The sequence below is a fragment of the Myiozetetes cayanensis genome, unplaced genomic scaffold (assembly GCF_022539395.1).
Source record: "Myiozetetes cayanensis isolate MyiCay16 unplaced genomic scaffold, myiCay2020 scf14, whole genome shotgun sequence".
In the NCBI taxonomy this organism is placed as follows: Eukaryota; Metazoa; Chordata; class Aves; order Passeriformes; family Tyrannidae; genus Myiozetetes; species Myiozetetes cayanensis.
The window spans coordinates 299,101-319,153 of NW_026087048.1; the positions used below are offsets into that span (position 1 = coordinate 299,101).

The 20,053-nt window shown below is 39.2% G+C and overlaps 2 protein-coding genes across 9 annotated transcripts in view; one reads left to right on the forward strand and one right to left on the reverse strand.

Annotated features, from left to right (window-relative positions):
• Nucleotides 1-20,053, forward strand: part of ENTREP2 (endosomal transmembrane epsin interactor 2) — a 103,805-nt gene that overhangs the window by 76,536 nt on the left and 7,216 nt on the right. For 5 of the 7 annotated variants that reach the window (XM_050309311.1, XM_050309316.1, XM_050309314.1 and 2 more), the window contains 6 exons: nucleotides 372-507; nucleotides 5,338-5,413; nucleotides 8,152-8,742; nucleotides 12,849-12,923; nucleotides 13,582-13,910; nucleotides 15,807-18,041. In XM_050309311.1, the coding sequence (XP_050165268.1) occupies nucleotides 372-507; nucleotides 5,338-5,413; nucleotides 8,152-8,742; nucleotides 12,849-12,923; nucleotides 13,582-13,910; nucleotides 15,807-15,992 (1,393 nt within the window). In that variant the 3' untranslated portion in view covers nucleotides 15,993-18,041. Of the gene's footprint in view, nucleotides 1-371; nucleotides 508-5,337; nucleotides 5,414-8,151; nucleotides 8,743-12,848; nucleotides 12,924-13,581; nucleotides 13,911-15,806; nucleotides 18,042-20,053 lie in introns of those variants that run through there. The other 2 variants (XR_007628126.1, XM_050309312.1) reach the window with 1 other exon arrangement.
• APBA2 (amyloid beta precursor protein binding family A member 2) overlaps nucleotides 17,683-20,053 on the reverse strand; it is a 69,610-nt gene continuing 67,239 nt past the window's right edge. For both annotated transcript variants that reach the window (XM_050309310.1, XM_050309309.1), the window contains one exon: nucleotides 17,683-18,749. In XM_050309310.1, coding sequence (XP_050165267.1) covers nucleotides 18,678-18,749 — 72 coding nt within the window. In that variant the 3' untranslated portion in view covers nucleotides 17,683-18,677. The remainder of the gene's footprint in view (nucleotides 18,750-20,053) is intronic.

The window sequence follows — 20,053 nt, forward strand, 5'->3', positions numbered from 1 at the left end:
GAGATCATCTTATAGGTGATCCTTTGACAACTGTTAACATTATACACTTGAAGTTGAATAGGAGAATTAATTTTTTAAGGAAATAATTGTAGTGTAAATATATTAATGTGGAATAGTGAAGGACATGAATGATGACAAAACAGGTTGTTAGAGATGGCTGGCGTCCTATATGAAATAGAGTTTTTAAAGCTACCTTGTGAACTAGGGCTTCATTTTGGTTGTCTAATAAATTTCTTCAGTTTATTCTCTGTATTGTATTGGCTTTGAATTCAGAGAAGGCTTTACAGCACTGTGGTGTAGGTAATAGTTTACCAAACAAATCCAATGCCATTTCTTAATTATAAAGTTTGCTTGTTTGTGTTTTTGTACAGAGGTCTCCATCTGGACTTTCCTCACTCCCCATTTGGTGCTTTATACGAAGTAAGCATTAACAGCCCGGGAATGCTGTATCCAAGTGAGCTGCCCCCTCCTTATGAGGCAGTGATGGGAGAGATGCCTGCCAGTCAGGTAAGGAAAGCCGAAGGAAATTTTCCTGATTTCTAGATCAATTCTAGATAAATTTTGAGGAACAACCATTAGAAAATATTTATATTCTTTAAAAACATTTTTCAGAGCATTTTCTTTAAACAGGTTTAACTAACAAATTTTACTTAATGTGTATTTTCCTTATGTTCTTGTGCATGATTTCATCCATTAAAAAAGTTGAATGATACTGGACTGTCAGTAACAAAAACCTGGAAGAATGGATTGGAATCACATGGTGATTTTCCTTATTTGAGAAGGATAATGATGTTTTAAAATAACATTACACTTCTCAATTCCTATAGGTAGGAAGTAATATTGATTAGTTAGCAAGCAGGCTTATTTTCTTAAAAACCCTTAAAGTAGTAAACTATTTTTGATTCCAGCTACTGCTGAGATTGGATTTGCCTCAGTGTAATACACTGCATTTGGTGGCAGCTCAGTACAACAGTGTAGGTTTAGTAAGGAAAAAGAAAACTGTGTGTCTTGTGACATGCAACGCTAATAGCTCGTGTTTGTGCTCATGGAACAACTGGCTTTGTCCTGCGTGTGATCTGAGCCAAGATAATTATGATCTGCTATTTTACACTCTATGTGTAGCTAGGACATGGTCTTGAAAATTTCTATAAAAAATCTCTGTAAATAACCTCAGATTAACACAGTTAACATTTCCAGTTCCCTGCTTTTGTCAGATTTCAGGTCATGTGCTGGAAAAATACTGGAAGCATCTGGTAATGGTATAGCTTCTCAAAATTATGTGCTGTGGTGTTGACAGGATGCCTTGAACCCAGTGCCAAATTTATGTTTTAGTAGTTGTAAAGTTGCAAAGATTTGAATGATAAAGAGATAGGGACTTATTCTTCCTATGAAACAGCAACGAGTAGTTCCCTACTTACTGATTTACCTTTTGGTGTTCCAACCTCTGATAAACAGCTGTTAAGAGGCAGAAATGCTACTGCTGAGAGTGCAGAACACCTTTATCCTGAACTTTGAGAAAGGATGCAGTATACTTCAGACAAATATTTATATTACACTTTTTGCCTTATTTTGTACTCTACAGGATCAACTCAGCTAAAACTGGAATTATAATCTATCTGCATATACAGCCAACACTAAATTTGAGCAAAGTTTTGCTTCAAGTGATTTGTGGTAATTGAATCAGCTATCACAAATTGCACCCACATTTCAGAGGGGACGACGACTCCTTTCCCCAAAATATAACACTGAAAAGTTTGCTAGTGATTTTTTTCACACTGGGGGAAACCACAATTGAAACTCAAACTGAAAGAAATTATATCAATTTTTACTGTTATAAACAGGAAGATTATTAAAACAATTAGTACAAGTGTTTGAGAAAAAAGAAGATTGAGATGCAAAGCCCCCAACAAAAATGCAATTAAATACCTCCAGGATATACCTAACTTTGTATTATACCCTCCACCTGTCACAATAAACATTTTTCACTACTTTTCATTTATTTGGCTATAATTAAATGAATCACCATAAACTGAATGTGATCACTGTGAGTGTTGTTCTTTGCTGAACAACAAAATTCAAGGCCGTCTCCTTTCTAAAATATTTTTATCCAAGTTCCATCCTTTTTCTTCTGCAGTAACTTAGATAAACCTGCAAGTCTTGGAGAAATTGATGTTTTTTGGTGATTAAAAAAAACTGGTAAAAGTGATATGAATCATGCATGGTCTGAGGGGAAAGAGAAGGATCATATCTGTGATGAGAATTCATGTGGTACTAAGTAAGAATTAGGAAAGTGTCTATTTATAGTTAAGCACAAAATCATTTTGAGTACTCTTGTAATTGAGACTACTACTGTTTGCATGAGCATCAACATCTAGCAGCACAGTAACACCAGCCTATAACAAAAATAGAGTTTACCATCAGTAATTTAAAGATGTACAGTCCTGCCCTTGCAGGACGAGTTGGAGCCTTGATAAGTAGATGCATTCACTGTTAGGTTTCTTTGACAGCTGGGGCAGTCTCAGCATCTTGCCTGTTCGTCTTTGGCCGCCTGAGTTCCACAAGTGGCAGATGAAAATGAGTGGTGGCTTTTCGTTTGGAATGCTGAGAATTGTCTAGTTTCTCACCAGCAGTGAGTTTACATATGTCTGGTAGCTGCTGATTCAGAGAGCTTGTAGGAGCAAAGTAATCCCAGGTGCTGCCCAGCACTGAGGTTCACTGGCAGTGCTGACAAAGCCTACGCAGTGATGCTGTAGCCATGGACTGTTCTTAGCAGCAAAAGCCCTAACGTATTTTTGCAGTTAGTGTCCCAGTTAAGCTGCAGATGGAGAATGGAGCCTAAGTCTAGGACAGTTTCAGGTCTACAAGAGGAACAAAATGGAGACCTGAATTCTTACATAATGGAAGTGCTCTCATAGAACACGCACCAAGCACAGCACAGTATGAAGTGAAATAATGAGATTTATAAATCCCTCAAAGGCAGACTTTGCCATGGAAATCATGGCAGATTTAGCTATAAAAATGCTTCTGGGAACCATTATGTAATAATGTCATAACTGTAAAGTCTTTTACTGAGAATCAAGCAATAGGTTTTATTTGTTTTTAAATGGATTGAGGTCCTTAGAATTTTATTAAATTATATCAAATTAGACTCAGTAGTTCATTAATTTCACGAGCAACAAATGTCAGTGCTAATTTACGTGATTGCATCAATGTAAAAACTACTGTTGTCATCTATACTGATTAGGAATTCCCATTCCATGACTATGAAAAAAAATGATTTTCACACACAGTTTTCCATGCAGAGTATCGAGTAGGATACAGAAAAGATGACAATAAACAGATCAGGGTTCAGTGACTGTTCTTACAAGGTTTGCTCACCTGCAGGCTCTGCAGGCTTATTAAAAGCACAGGTTTTCTCGTTTTCCTGTTGAAAGCTCAGTGACTGCCTTTACCACCTTTATGTCTGAGGATGTGCAGTCAGTGAGGTTTTATTACCCTTGGCTGTGCAGGAACCTGTCTGAAACCATGTGCTGTCTCTATGTGAACCACAACTCTGACGTAACTTAAAAATTGTCAGTGTTCCCTCCTCCAATTAAAACTGTGGATCTCCTTCCCCCCCAGGCAAGAAGGTTAATCAACCAAATGCATATAAAATACATTCAGCAGTTATGCTGAAAGAATTGAGTGTCAATAAATGTTTCAGCACAAATATTCAGCAGATACTTTTCAGTCAGCAATTAAGTTTATGAAAGCATGTAGGGTAAGAATTCATGAAAGTGCTTAGAACCCCGAGATTTTTAAAAAAGAACAAACACCATTAAAACATTATACCGTTTCTTCCAAAATGTAGTTAGTCTGAATTTCTCCAACAACAAAGAGAATTTGAGAACACTTCTTACTTTCCCTTGGTTCCCAGGAATAATCTGCAACTTGAAGTGACACCAGATTTTACTTTTTACCACTGATGTGATACTCTACCACAATAAAGATCTTTAAGAAATTTCCAAGGGAATTGTTTAAAAATATGAGTGGTTACACATTTTCTTCCCAGTCCTCTATCCATCTATTGCTGAGTTTAAGTATTTCTGGCTCTGTTCTTTATTTAGAGTTGTATTTACTGACCCTTAAACTTAAAATCACTTTCAAAAACTAAACTTAACATCACAAAAATTTTCCTAATCACTTGCTCATAGTAGGCTCTAGATAGATAGATAGATTGGAAAAAATAAAATATTGAACACAGTAAGTTATGTGTATATATGTGTGCTTTAATCTGCACTGGCATGTGGAATGGAAGGTCTTTCCTTAAGAGCTTCAGACTAAATAGTGTCACAGCCAATCTTCAGAAGGCCAGGTATAAATCAAGTGCTTGACACAAAGGTGTACACACAAGTGACTGATGCTTTTTTCTAGACTGTCACCAACCATTTAGCTTTACTAGTTAATTGTGGCCCTACAGACAGGAGATACGATGCTTTCTGCTAAAGATGGTTTCAGTCTCATTCCTTTTGACCTTTTTTATTGTTACCAGCTATTTGTTAGAATAACTTTTCAATAATCGCATTCCCAAAGAACTGCCAAAAATCTCTTGAGATTGGCAACAAGATCCAATCCAAAGTCTATTCAAACCAATAGAAATAAAATTTCCTAAATTTCAGGTGTTTATGGGTGCAATATTTCCAGGAGAAGTGATTCTGTATTTTGTTCACATGATTCTCAAAAGCAGATTACCCACTTATGTCCATCCCTTCCAAAAAAGGGAGTTATCATGTTCTCAGCATTCTGCCATAGCTGGAGAGCACTCTGCACCAGCCCCTTGGGTGGCAACGATGGTATGGGGCTTAAAAACACACTAGGATTTAACACCTCCACAAATAACCAAAGCAAAATACTGCTCTTGTGCTTGGTTTTGTGGTTTCTCTTTTCCTCTCTTCTATTTTAGGGTGATAGGATGTGAAAAAAACCCAAACATAATATGGAAAAATGCAGACTGTAGAAACAGAGATTGCTCGTAATAAACCCATTAGTTTTAAGCATTGCAGACATCAGGTTTTGTAATGTGGGCCTGCAGCTGCCAGTGAATTCAGGATAAATTTACCTTGTAGATTCTGAAAAAATGAAAATTGTGTTAAGTACATTCCTTTGGCCTGCATTTGGTTCCTGACCCAAAGATGTTGTAAAATACTTTACCTTTACCTTTAAATCGTTTTCAATCTGAACAGCAGCTCATATGAAGGCTCTTCAGTGTTGTCAGGTGTGTTGTGCAGATCAGCAGTGCTGCACTGTGTTTGGTACAATCCAGGTTAATGTGCTGTTTCACTAACAATGTTCATTTAGGTCTCTGGTACCGCCCAGCAAGTGTCTGAAGCAGCCCTGGGGGAGAGGAACGTGACCCCGGACTTCAGCACACAAGGTGATCGTGGCACTGCCTTTGTCTACTTAAAGATGGAGTAAGAGTTTGGAGTGGACTTTTCCTTCTCCTCTGCCCTTCCCGGTGGAGAAAGAAGGATTTACTTTCAGGTTATTCATGGCAAAAGAACCTTTTCACAGTCAAGAGACTGATGGGCTAGAAATGTAGAGCAGAGTTTCGCTAAACAAAGCGTGGTCTCCAAAGCCCCTCGAGGCAGATACAGCGACTGTCCTTTCTCTTTGAAGAGTCCTGCCCATACCTGCAGCTTGTTTCTCGTTGTCAGCAGCCACAGGTGCCTTCCTGATAGTCCCCACAGGCCTTCTCCGTGTAGTAGTTTCCTGCATGGCTTCCAGAAGCCTGAATAGGAAGCTTGCTGCCTGAACCCTAGATGCTGGGAATGCAGGTAGATGAGTAGCAGTGGTACAGAGCCTGTTTGTTTAAAGTTTAAAAGTCAGGATCCTTGCCATGTCTGTTGCTGCAGAGAGGGCTTTTTAAACATTGTAACCTCAGTTTATATGAAACAATTATTGTAGTTAAGTTTCCATTGGATGCTTTTCCTCATCATTTTCCTGTTGCATTAAGAAGCAGACTGGCTATGTGTTCTCAGGACACCCTGGGCAGAGAGGTGGTGGCAGAGTGGTCCAAGAAACAGAAATGGTGCTCTCTTGCCCAGCCTCCAGCATGGGGCTGACAAGCCTGGCAGATCAGTGCAGAGCATCTGTTCCTGCATGCACAGGGTATTTGTTTTGTGGAGTAGGATTTCAGTTTCCAGATTCACCCCACCAGTGATCACCTTTAACTACTGCTAATTTTTTTTTTTTTAAATGGTGTTTGAAAACTGCAAGTACATGTTACAACTGAGGGAGACTGAAGGTGTTTTGTGAGAGCTGCTGTGAACAAGGGCTTTGCCTAGAGCAAGTCCCTGAAGTTTTAAGTCCATTTGGACTTCACATCCACAAATGACAGTCTAGATTTTAAGGCCCATTCTGGAGGATTGACCATTGGGAAGCAGTGGAGCAGCTCTCAAGCTGGGGCTTTGATTCCATATTGTGCTGTGTGCACATGAAAGGGAACTGAGCAGGTCCTCAGGCACGTTGTGTTCATGTCAAATCAGTCAGGTACTATGATTCCATGTCTTCTGAGCAGTGACTGCTTCTCATCTGCTTCAGACCCTTCTTCCTGCTCTCTGTAGTACCACAAAAATCATGTCAATGGAAGAGCAGATTAGTTAGAAGCTGAAAATACAGTTTAAGGCCCTTAAGTCAAGATAGCAAATAGTACAACCAACCACACTCCTGGTTATTAATTAAATTGAATCATCCCAGAGAGTGTTTGGATAGTGCAGATCTGTGCCCTGAAAACAGGCACAGGCTAATGGATACTTTCATTTATCCATACAGACTTCATAAATATTTCAAAGCTCTAGTTAAGGGAATATGTTGCAAAGAATTATCTAACTATGTAAAAAATGTTTGTGGATACATCACAAATATAAATGGCCCAATAAACCACTGTAGCTTTGCACCTAACACAGAATAAATGGTGCATATTATGCATTTTTGACACAATGTAGATGTATAGATGTATTTTCACTATTGATTATTATGCCCTTTTTGACAGTGTAAGTGCTAGAAATTTATTTCCTGGAAACCCCAAAAAAGAAAATAGTTGTGATTCATTTTGTGTAAGAAAAAAATGTTCTTCACAAAACCTAACCTCAGGAATATTTGATTTTTCTTGTGATAGTTAATTTTCCTGTACTGTAGAAAGCTTTCTGCTTTCTAGATCTCAAAACACAGGAGCACGTAACAAAAGTTCTGTAATTCAGTGAAAGATGCTATTCTTCTATTCCTGAAGGAAACAGTTAAAATACATTTGTTTCATCAATATGGTTAGTAACAGCTGTCACCCAAAAAGAACAGATCAGAGCCTGCTGAGCTGAACAGAATAAGGTGATTTTTATTTTGTAAATATTTTTACATACAGGACTTTCAGGAATTCCAGTCTGATATGGGAAACATATTGTCTGTACTATTGGAACTTGGAGACCGGGTTATCTAGTTTTATTTTCTTTTTTTTTTCTCATGACTTTGGGGATAGTGCAGAACCAAATACATATTTTTATGGGGTATTTGTAGATATGACAGAGAAAGTGACAACAAGCTCAGTTTTTAATACAAAGGGCTTCAAAGAGGATGTGACCTTGTACAGAATATTTAGCTTGTACCCAAATTGTGTGTCACATATGTTGTGTGCCAGAGATGTTCTATGATGGTGAATTCTTCTTTTTAAAGACCTTTGTGCTTCAAGGAAATGTTGATGGATTGACTGAAGTGTTACGTGCAGAGCTAACAGTGACAGGAGCGATAGGTTTGAAAGGGAGCACAGCCACGTTTTCTCAGCATTTGGATAAAGTTTTACTTTCCCTGCCACAGGCAATCTCTCTCTGTTTACCAGAGACACCAGTAGGACAGCTGTTCCTGTCCAAATGTGGTTGCAGATAATACTTCCACACCAGGTGCTCAAACATGTTTATACCCGAGGACAGCACACAGCCGTCTTTGCTGAAGGACACGAGAAAGAAGGAAATTACTTCAGTGTTTTTGCTTTGGCATTCTGTCATCTGAGAGTTTTTGAATAATTATTGATGTACCTGCTGATTCCTGAATTTAAATCAATGCACTGAAAATGGAGCAGAGTGGGAGGAGGGCAAGAAGTTTTTATTTGTGTCTGTTTTGCAGTTTCTGTTGAGAGCACCTCTCTGATGGTCTCTGAGGCTGTTGACATCCCCGACCGCAGCTACTCCTCGGAAGATCTTTGTTCACTGGAAGTTCAAGGATCTCTCCACTCTGCAGATCTCTCTCCCTACTCTGTAACCCCCAAAGGAGGTGCAGAGCAGAGCTGCAGCACCCTGGATTGCCACTCTCACTGCAGGTGTCACAGAACTCGCTCAGAGGGTTTTCCTGATGAGGATGGTGGTTCCCACAGCCGAGCCTCCACAGACAGGTCTCAAGGACAGGAAAAGAACTGTGCCCATGGCAGGTCCTTGGACTGTTCCTCAGGGAATTACAGCCCCTCAGAAAGACAACTGCAGAGTTCTGCTCAAGAAGAGAGCAGTGCCACGGCACCTTTGAAGCAAAGGAAAACCTGCTGTGTGGACTTCAGCCAGCCTGTCTCTTTGCAGACCTCTCCCTGTTTTGGGCCTGCAAATACTTCATCATACACAAGTGGCCATGAGACTGCTGTTCAGCAGCAGCACATCAGAAAACATCCAATTTCAAACATAGTCCGATCAAACAGTGCCCCCGTGTCGTGGTCGTCTGTGGCAGAAGGTAGGTGTAGTACCACAAGGACCAAACATGGAACAAGTGACTGGTAGGTGATTTATGCAGCAAATGGTGCTGCTGGGAGTTGTATGCAGTGTTCCAATGAGGATTGACTTACATGTGAAGGCTTTAGTTCCATGCATATTTCCTAAATTTGAAAATTTTTAAGAATGGAAATGCAAAAATTGACAGCGTGAAATCAGTTTTGGCTTTTCTGAATTTCACCATTCTTTCTGTAATGCTCAGAAAACCCTGTGTTGGGTAGCTGTTCCCACCTCTCTGTTACTGTTCTATTGAGAGGCTGAACTAAGAAGTTGAATTTCCCAAAGGTTGTGTTTCCCAAAGGTGGCACACTGAGACTGTTGGTGCCTGTCAGAGGCAGTCAGTGTGACCAGTGGCAAGGTGGAGCATACGGTGAAAAGTTATAAAGGGCAAAGAAATGAAAATGAGGCACATGACAAGATGATAAATGGAAAGGAAAGCTTTTGGCTGTTGGGGATAAGTATCTTGTGCTATAAATCTCCTTCTAGAGAAGTAGGGAAGACAAGAGGAGATGCTGGCTGGACGGTGTATCTTCATAAAAAAATCTGCTTGTTAGTGAAAAAGAAAGGATTGATTTAGTAGAGAATAATAGCAGGAATGTAGCACTGTCTAAACCATGTGAAAAGGGCAGGTTTTACAAAAGGATGTAGCCTGTTCAGAGAAGTTCAGAAGGGTAACCCAGAGAAGTGGCTTGAAAGTAAAGATTTTAAAGCTTTGTAAGATGTCAGAGATTGTGCTGTTACAAGATCTGTTCCCTGGGCTTTCTAAAGGATCTACAGGAAGAATCATGTAACTAACTCAGCAAAAGTAGACAAAATGTTGAAAGAACTGTTTTCATTTAGGATGACATGTTGGTTCTGTTACACTCCTTGCATCATTACTCTGTAGATTTCAGAGCCCTCATACTTAGCTCAATAATTGAATGTGTTTTACCTGTAGAAATCTAACCCCAGCATCTGGGCCAGGAAAAACAACTCTTTAATCTAGAAGTCTGCATTTATTTTATGACATTTATTCTGCTAGGATGTATGTGCTTATGAAACTGCTGTGCAGACAGTAAGTAGGAATTTCTGAATCTTTCCTGCTGTGCCAAAGACAAGAACAGCTCTTTCTCTTCTAGATGAGGCTCTGCAACTTCCCAGTCCTGTGTTCCATATGCTGGTAAGCAGTGTTGGAGAGGTTGCTGCAGGCAGCCATATCCACGTGTTGTTGCTGGCTGCTGGGACACCTGGTACAGCAGATCCTCTGCCTTCTTTTTTAACGGATCCTAAATACATTCATCATCTGTTCTGGAGAAGTGGCAGTGGGGGACACGAGCAGAACATTACTGAGATGTAACTGGGCTCACCAAAGATTGTAAGAGAGGCACAGAAGGTCCTAGAAATGCTTACACACGAGGGAGAGGGAGTTGAGAAGTGACTGTGCTGACCCGGTTTGCCGTTCTTTGCAACCTGCAGAAGATTCTTTCAAATGAAATCCTTAAGAGAAGCAGCTGAGTCTAGACATGTGTATACCTCTCTAGACACGTGTATACCTCTCTAGACACGTGTATACCTCTCTAGACACGTGTATATCTCCCTAGACACGTGTATACCTGTCTAGACATGTGTATACCTCATATATATATGCACATGTCTTTTTAGATATGCGTATTTCTGTCATGTGTGTGTTTGTCAAACTACAGTTCGCAAAATTTTACTCTGTGAAGTTTTTTACAACTTCACATTGCTTCCCCTTCCTTTTATTGAACTGTATTTGGAAATCATTGTAGGTTAGAAGCAGCCCTGTTCTAATACCATTACTGGCTGTCTTTGTAGTAGCTGTGAAGCACATTTTTCCTAAGCTGTGACAAACAGCTGAAGTTCTTTACAGTCTTTGTAAGTTTAAAAAAGCATCTGATCCAGATTTTTCACAATTGGCTGTTGGTATCCGCTGTAGAATTTTAAAATATATCCACAGAGTTGAGCAATAGGCAAAAATTAAAGAGAACCACTGAGGTCCCTCCATCAACCCTGAAGAAAAAGTGTTTTCAGGTTTTTTTCAGTAACATACACTTTCCTTTTAAAATTGTCCTGGAGTAGAACTGGTCAAATAGACTGACTGTATGAAAGATAGAGCTGTAACTACATATTGTTAATACTAACAACTCATGTAAGGGACATAACTGGGGGTTTTAGAGAACTGTGGCTTGAGGAGCTTCAGCCACGTTCACAAAAGGCAAAATACAGTGGTCAGATTGTACTTGTAGTTTGGGTTTGTCTTAAGACCCAGTCTTCCTACTGTAAAAAAAAATCATTAATTTATCTCCTGACTCACCTCCACATACAAGCCAATGTGAAGAGATTCAGAAGCACAACCTTGATATTTACTGTGTAGGCTTTTGTTAAATGGGTTTTGCATGTTACTGTGATTGCACTGCCCATAGTTTGGAACATAAATTATTTGACATGCAGATGGGGCACATGTACAACACATAATGACACAACAGCAGTGAGATCTAAGAAATAAATAATCTGGAAATTTTAGAACTGGCATAAAACTCTGAGCTTTTAGGTCAGTAAAACATAATTCATGTGCTTTGAGCACATCTTGACGTGATCGGGTCTTTGTGGTATGTATACTCAAATAATTCTCCCATTAATACTTTAATGTGAGCTTGATTATTTTTTAAAATACCTGTCACTTCTAGTGGAGAAATTATAAATGAAAGTTTAATTTAAGAGGTACCTTTGTAGTCCCTGTATAATTCCTGGACAATGCAAGTATGGTGGGTTCACATACAATCTCTGTCAGACATAGTCCCTCTTAAAAAAATTATTTAAAAGTTAATTGTTTGCACATTTTTTTCTGTCCTTTCCCCGTAAAGTTTATCATAGCAAAGCAGGACAAAAATCAGCCTCTAGCACAGATGCTTGTTACAATAATATGTAATTTAGAATCAGCTGTGACAGACTATGGGGCTGCATCAGTTAAGTGCCTCAGTGATTATTGTAGCATTTGTGTCCCAGAGAATTCAGGGTCATGTCTAGTGGTGTAGTTTGGACTCACTGCAAGTACATTAAGCAGTAGAGTAATGGATGATAAGACAGAACCTCTGAAGTGTCTCTCTTAATAAGCATGCCATGATTCATGTACTGCAGTACTTCAGCATAATAGAGCAAATTAAAGACAGAATAGAAGCTGTCTCTCTTAATTTCTTACAGATTTGCTATGTTTGCAGCATCTTAACATCTGTTTCCTTCATTTAATTATTCACTCTACCAGAGAGGATTATATGGGCTTTTCATTATAAACTGTCCCTGGAGATATGGAAGAAAACCTCTTCTAATCCACCTAGAAGTTCAATAGTTTTCAGTCTTGGAAGCAAATGTTAACAGCCATAGCATAAAAGTGAGAACTTACTCCATCTTGACTGTCAGAAATGAAAAGAACTGCAGTGATAATTCCTGTACAGTGTGATCTCAGAGTTGCTGATCCTTGCACTGGCATCCAGAGACCGTGGTTGGCAGTTGTGTCCAAAACTGTTTGTAGATGCTCCAGAACCCCTTGGGATTGACTGGCTCAGCAGGTACCACCACAGTGTCCCCTACCCATTCATTTATTCAGGGGTGCATGACATTCGTCCTGCAAAGAATGAGAATATAGAAAAGGAGGTAGAATACTGAATAAAAGGCTGGTTTTGTAGAAATAAATAGGGATCCATCTTTCTTGGTTTTCCCATTTTCCAGTATAAACTCTGTCTACCAAGGAAGTATAGAAAAGTCTGAGGATTACCCCTAGTAGGGAACCTTCCAGAGCTTCAGTGCTTAGGCCTGAAATATTTAGGAATACAGAGGAAGCCATCAAGCAGGAGCTTTATCTTCCTATTTGCATCTATTTGACAGCTCATAGGACATTTGTGTGCGTAGTAGCTTCTCTTTATGAATGGAAATATTGAAAACAGTATTCCTTCTGAGCAGTTTCATTCTGTAACGGAGATAGTAAAAGATTCCAGTGTATTTTAACTTGTTTTGGGCAGAAGACAGCATGGGTTGACTTTGCTCTTTGTGTCTCTCTCTCTTTGGTTAAAGGTGATAATTGTGCCTGGACTCCTGTATGCAGCCAGTGCCAAGATGCAGGATTATCTCCAGCTACAGTAGAAACGGGTGAGGATCAGTTTTCTAAGGCAGGATATGGGTTTCCTTCTTTTCTTTTAAAAATAATTGAAAGCTTGTGATAGAGAAATAAGCTTTAGAAAATGTGGCAGAAAAGCCACTTAGCTGATGGAACCAGCCTTGAATGAAAATAAATGCTGCTCTGTTTTAGATCAGCATTTTTGCTTTCCCTGGGTTTCTTACTAATGTCTCTTCTATTATTCACTGCATATAATTTTCGAGGCCTAGAAACAAGCAGTACTTTAGACTTAAGTTTGGGGAAAGGGGGAGCTAGGCCTAAAACTTTACAAGTTACATATGTGATACAGAGTAGGTCATGTTTCTCCTTACCATTAATATCCACTCTAGTCTCTGAAGGTAGAGGTAACAAAAACGTCTGTGATATAGGAAGTACTTTAAGCACCCACCAGCTCATTCTCAAGGCAGTCCTCCTTGGTCACAGGAAAGTCTTACTCTTGGCTCCTGGTTAAAATAACCCATTTTGCAGTGTTTCCTTTTGCATGTTTTTGCTACTTTTCAAACAAACGGACATTTTATGCCAAAATAAAAGCTTTGTGACAATATTTGTTTTGCCTTTTTTCTTTTCTTTTTTTTTCTTTTTCTTTTTTTAAACTATTACTTTAAAGATATTCTTCCCCCCCTTTTTTAGTTGCTGTTTCTGGTTCTCATGTGGCTGCCTCTGCTTGTCAGCATTCTCTGAGCAGTTTCCTACCAACTGGAAAACAGAGGGATACCCGGAAAACTGACCTGCACCTAAAGCCAAGGGCTTTTCACACGGTCTCAAAAGAGCGGCCACACTCCTTAGTGGACCTTAAGGCCTATAAAGACACAAAAATTTTAGTAGCAAAATTTTTGGAACATTCAAACTGTCATCTCCCTCCAGAAGTACGTCACGTAGTGAACAGCATACGCTCAGTAATTAAATCTGACGAGAGACACATGGAAGAAGCCATCTTCAGTGCCAATATTATAGACCAGGTAGGCCACCTGTGATGTGTTCAACTTTGATAGACAAGCCTTATTTAAATGTTTCTACTGTTTTAACCACTTCAGGCAATTGCTACAGAAGTTCTTTTATAGTAACATGGTATATTTTCATAGTAAGGAATAGTTTATATTTACTGGGCAGCCGTGCATTTTACAGTGAAGCATAATAAATGCATTTAAAATCACTCAGCTTGGCCCAGTAAGAACCTGGAAGATCTGCAGGGAACTGATTTACACATTGATAATCATCCTCTCCTATCTCCAACATCTTTCTGGACCTGTGACTGTTCCATACATCAGTTTGGAATGTGTATATATGGAGATATACAGAACTGACTTGGATCTGTTGTTTTTTGAGGCAGTTGTATTTGTGCAGCATAAGCTACTGGCTGAAAAGAACGAGTAGATATCCAAGCAGGGCCACATCCATCTGAACAAACAGTGCAGGCCAGAAGAATTATAATGGCCCTTGCTGGTTTTAAGAATCGAGAAGTTGTGCTTTTCCAAATGAAAGAATAATGCTGAGTGACAATAAAACAGACATAAGGTGTGGAAGGAATCCTATAAAACAAAGGAACTAATACTGGAAGCACCTCATGCATGTTTAATAATGCATCATTTTTTGCAGGAAGAAAGGTGGTGAATCACCTCTTGTGAGTATTGTTACCAGAATGACAGATACAGAAATGAAATTCTGACCTTGTCCAGCTGGAAAAGCAGAATTCTTTTAGCACTAACTAACCACATTCAGGATGCCTGTAGGGTTTCCACAGAGCTGGACAGCTGACTAAGGATACACCCTAGGGGGCTGTTTCTCTCCATTCTGAGGCATTGTAATTTCTAGGATAATTGGTCTGCTGATCCCTAAATGAGGGAAATTGTCTAAATGTTAAAATAGGATGTGGTAACACTTGAAAAGCACATGAGAAAGTTTGATGTGCAGCAGGAACCATGCAGCACTTCATAAAGCTTGCTGCAAGACTGCTTTTGCTACCTGTGAAGTAGAACACAGAAGCAGCGCTGTATCAGCTGCCTTTGTAGCCACACAGACAGAAGAGCTGTCCTGTCAGCGTGTGCTTAGTACTGGCAGCGTGAAATTTTAATGATTTTATTGCTTTACAAAATGTATAGCCCATTAAATCCCCAAGGTTAGAAAACTGAAAACAAATTTCTTTATGTGAAGAAACCCACAGCTGCTCACACTTTGAGTGCTTATGTAGATCATAGAGCCAGAACCAGAAATCAATAGCCCAGTTTTTATCCTGTGTGGATTTCTTAGATCCAGGGAGACATACCTTTTCTCCCATTAAAGAAATCATTTTAGGAGTTATATTTTTCAGACAAAAACCATTATTTATTCATGAAAGCCCAGGGCATCCCTGGGCTACTTAAGAAGTCACAAAATTTGGGGTAAAATAGTTGTGTAATTCAGAATTGAGAAGTGGCTTACAATTCTATTAAAACTAAAATGCTTGTTTACCAGGCTTGCAAGGCTTTAGTTGTCTCCCACCCTCACAATGCTAGTAAAGTATCTCTCTCCTAAAAGAAACAGAATAATTTGCTCCAAACTCCTATTTTCCCATTATAAGACAGAGCTGCTACCTTTTCCGCAGATTTCCTTGCAGATACTCGTTTGTCCTGTGTGGACACCACCCTGCAGTGCAGACAGAAACCTCGCTGTGCCTTCCAGCCCTGGGCCCTGGGCAAGTGGAAGGACAGAACTGGAAGGGCTCTGGAGGGCTGCACAAACCCCCATCTCCTCTGGAAGACTTCCATCATTGGATAGCTTAAATGAAATATTATTCAGAGACTGAACTTTTTAAATGAAAACCTTTCTTACCCTGTTTTCCCCCTTTTTTCCTTGTCCACTGCTGCCCCTTTGAACAGGTGATTACGAGTTCCCAGCAGAGCGTGAACACCTCCAGGAAGCGGCTCCGGGAGGACCTTCACCTGCAGAGCTGTGGTGCTCTGAGCTCGCCAGTTGCCTTCTTACGCAGGTCCCACCTCTCCCGAAGTTCCGAGCGGGACAGGCCCCACAGTTTAATCGGAGTCTGCAGGGAGACCATCCTTTGATAACGTTCCCAGGTACGTGACTCCAGCAGAGGAGTGTGGAAGAAACCAGAACTGGGACAAATACAAGCAGTGGATGACTTAAAAAGGAAAAAAGTGTCTTCCCTTGGAATACCACTTCTTTCCAACAGCAGGATGAGAACAGCTGTTTTTCTGAATGTAAATTTCAGCCTTGATTTTTGCAAAATTTTAATTGATTTATTAGTTAAGTCATAACAAATGTTTTCCCAACCAGAAATGCGTTTGTCACTGTACTTACAGAAATGCTACTGATGCTGCCCAGCATTTCTTGAACACCACTGCAAACCCACCAGAGACTGGCTGTACAACTTAAAAGTTGTATTTACTTAATGTACCTCAAAGTGTTTTAACTATTGTCAGTGTTTCAATAAAAAGTATTTCTGGACTTCGCTTTTTCAACAACTGATTTGGATAGAAACGTAAAGGGGATCCACACACACGTAACAGTGCTGCTTCTAATCCATTTTCCCAGTGTCCTTCATTCCAGACTAACTGATCTGTCTGATTAAAACTCCTTCCCCCATCCCCCAGTGTTGCCCTTTCAACTTACAGGAATGGCTGCCGTTTATTTCTGCTTTGTTCTGGATGCTCATGAGTTTATTCCTGCAGTAGTACCGGGTACTGAGAACTGATGTTGAATTACTCTGCAGTGCGTGGCCAAAAGATGCATTAGGGAAGAAGACTTTGAAATTCTGCATTTCCAAAAAACACCTTTCTCAAACTTTATACCAACACCAAGTGACAGCAAGTTAGATGAATTTTTATCTAGCAGAGCCTTGAATGTTTTTTCAAAAAGATTTTTACTCCAATTAGTATTTTTTGACAATTTTATTACTAAAACATGTCCTTGTGGTTTTGCTGTGTTTATGATTTATTTAACATTGATCTTAAAAAAAATATCAGAAAGTAAATGTCATCAACACTTAAATTTGATTACCAGCATAAACACAGGTCTGCCAGCAACGTCTTCCAGTGCAAGCTTCATCCTGGCTCTCTCAGAGGAAATTGGAAAGGCCTTAAACAAAAGGTTCTCATAAAGAACCTACCCCAGGTTGGTGTTTCAGGGGGTTAATTGTTTTGCAGCAGTGCTTGTCAGTAGCGTTACCTTCCATTTGAGCTTTAATCTTATACTGGTTTCATTTGTGTCACTCTGAGCTGGGCAGACATCCTGTGAAAAGGTCACAAAGGAATGTAGCTGAAGATGGATAGTTTTAAGTTTTACAGAATCATCCATTTTAATGTATTTTAATTATAGCGTGCTCCTGTATCGATGTGAAGTTACAGTGACATCCAGTGGCAACAAGGTTTGCTAATTGAAAGCATCTACTCTCAAGATAATAATGATATCCAAATTCCTAATTCACAAGATTAATTCCCTTCTAAAAATTAACCTGTGACCTTTGCAACTGCACTTAGATTAAAGAATTAAATGATCTTCTACTTGGATTTTTTTACTATGTAAACTTACACAACAAACAGAATAAGCAAGCTTCCTTTCTTATTTCAGATTTATTAATGATAGGTTAATTCTTTCCTAAGGTCAGTTGCATGCAACACACTACTCCTTGAAGTACAGTCATCTAAAGCTCTTTAGTTACTGCATGGTAAGGCTTCTTAAGTCACAGTGTATTTTCTTCAAGGCCTTGGCCGAAAGAAAAAGAATTCGACAAAGTTACACCAGTTAACATTTATCTCATAAGGAATACAACTTTACTACTAGGTTTGTTATCTACACACATTCTAATACTGCTGATGGTGCTAGGTTATTTGTCAAAACAATTTACATTCAGAACACATTGCCTTAGGAATAAGAATGCTTTATAAAAGACAGGAACAGGTAAGCATGGCTTTCCCATTTTAAGCTACTATGAACAAAAAAGTAATATGCAAAAATTAAAGGAAAAAAAACCCCAGCCCAACACATACAGTACACGACCTGTGCAATAAGTTATCCGTGAAATAACTCTGTTAAATCATAAAATCACAAGCATTAAAAATAAATATGTATCTAAATAAATATTTTGATTTTAATCTTGTGGCAATTATTCTTTATTTAGCATATGAAACACTTGTTACATGTTTATGTTCACACCTTGCCAAACAGGTTACACTTGTCATAACAATACCAAGTACTACAGTGGTTTTCTTTACATTAGAATCTAAAAGTTTTAACTGCACGCATTCCTTTCCACTGAAATACCACCTATTCAGCACCAGTTTTAAAATTATGCAAAGTCATCAGTATTGGACCACTTTATGGGACTGGGATTTTTTTTTTTAACTTGAGGCAGCCAGAACTTTTTCTAATTGCTTCTCTTTGCCATTTCCTGCAGTCTCATTCATCAAATATTCACATTCACTGTGTTATCAAACAAGACAGACATACATCACTCCACATAAAGGTTACAAATAAATATGTTTTAACTTCTATGAGAAAAGGATTTAGAAGATGTTGCAAAATACTTAAATGTTTACAAAGATTTTTGTCAGTGATTATTGTCCTTGACCATCCTTCTCAACACTTTTGTCATAGAAATAGAAAGGAGAGAAGCAGAGACACCTGTGTGTTCCTTGTTCTGGAGTCCTCAGGTCAGCTTCCAAGCCTTTCATTCATACAAAATACAAAATTCTCTTCAGCTATGACAGCTTCAGCTTGGATGGAAAATGCTAAATGTACAGTGGGGTCTCCTGCCCAGTTAGAAGCCTGAACATGGCCGCTGGCATAGTCTTCATGTGTATCTGTCAATGGATTACACACAAATTAACACAGTTGTTACTAATTTAACATAATCCATAAGGCCCCATCTCTCTCCTTGTGCTCTAAGTGCATTTTTTGTCCTGGTTTCTACAGATGTGAGTGTTAACCAGAGTTTCTAGTTCAAAGTTCTCTGATTTCAAGATGTTAGTTCACTGTCTTTGCTTTTTTGTGGGGGTATTTTTATTATTTATTGATGACAGTGACAGGATGCAACACTGTATGACGCCTAAACACTTTCTATTGTTACACCCTACTCCAATTACAACCCTTAAAAAAGCAGCAGCACAAACCTCTCTGAAAATTCATTCTGTTGTTCTACCCTCCTTCCCTGTGGGAATGTCATTTCAGAAGTATTTTCTCCTAATCGGAATATGATCCTCTGAACACAAAACGGAGACTTTACCACCTGATGTTTAAATGCCAACCAAGAGTTTGGTGGAGCTACTTCTCTTGTGGCTCCTGTACTTCAGTTCCTTCTCCAAGGAGTGCTGTGATGGTACAGATGAAAGGGTGAAAGGCTGAGTTAATCGGGGTTCTGTCAGGACTGCACTAAGGCTGTGAGTACCCCCCAGACAAGAGGAAGGAAATGATAATGTGGTCCCTCTCCAGCCATGTGCTGCCTTGACATCTTGTTCTCTTCATGCTGTAAAAGAGTTCCATGCTGTCCTCTTCTGTTTAGTGAAGATTACAGAGCAGAGAGGGACAGAAGGGTGGGTGGGTGTGCTGAGAGGTGCAGCTTTGCTCCTGGCCACCTGCACATGCCCGGTATTATTTTTCCACTATCAATCTTTTCACAAGGAAACCACCTTGCTTTAATTTTTGGCAAAGAAACTAGTGGGAGATCTGGCCAGGGTTGTGTATGAGACTACCACTAAATTCAGAAGGGATTTTCATAACCTGAGGGATCTTGCTCATTTGTTGCTGATTTCTCTAGAAAAAGAGAAATCTTTCTCTGGAAAGAGGTGTCTTAGCTTATTCCCAAAGTAAGTTTGGACATTAGGTTATTAAAATGTATATCAATTTATATCTCTCAGCCCTCTGAATATTAATTTATTTTTATGGCAGATACTGTAGTGATAAGCCAAGAGACATTTCATAGCCAACGTACTTGAGTGATTTATTATTTTAATCAATTGGTTTAATTCAAACAGTAGGGTGAATGTACAGAATCATGCCAGGAGCTTTTGAAAATGAGTGGAAAAAAATGCAGTGAATGTGCATCTAATTGTTCAAAGAAATGTTTTGTTTGTTGTTTCTCTTCAGGGCCTAACTCCAGTTTATTGAG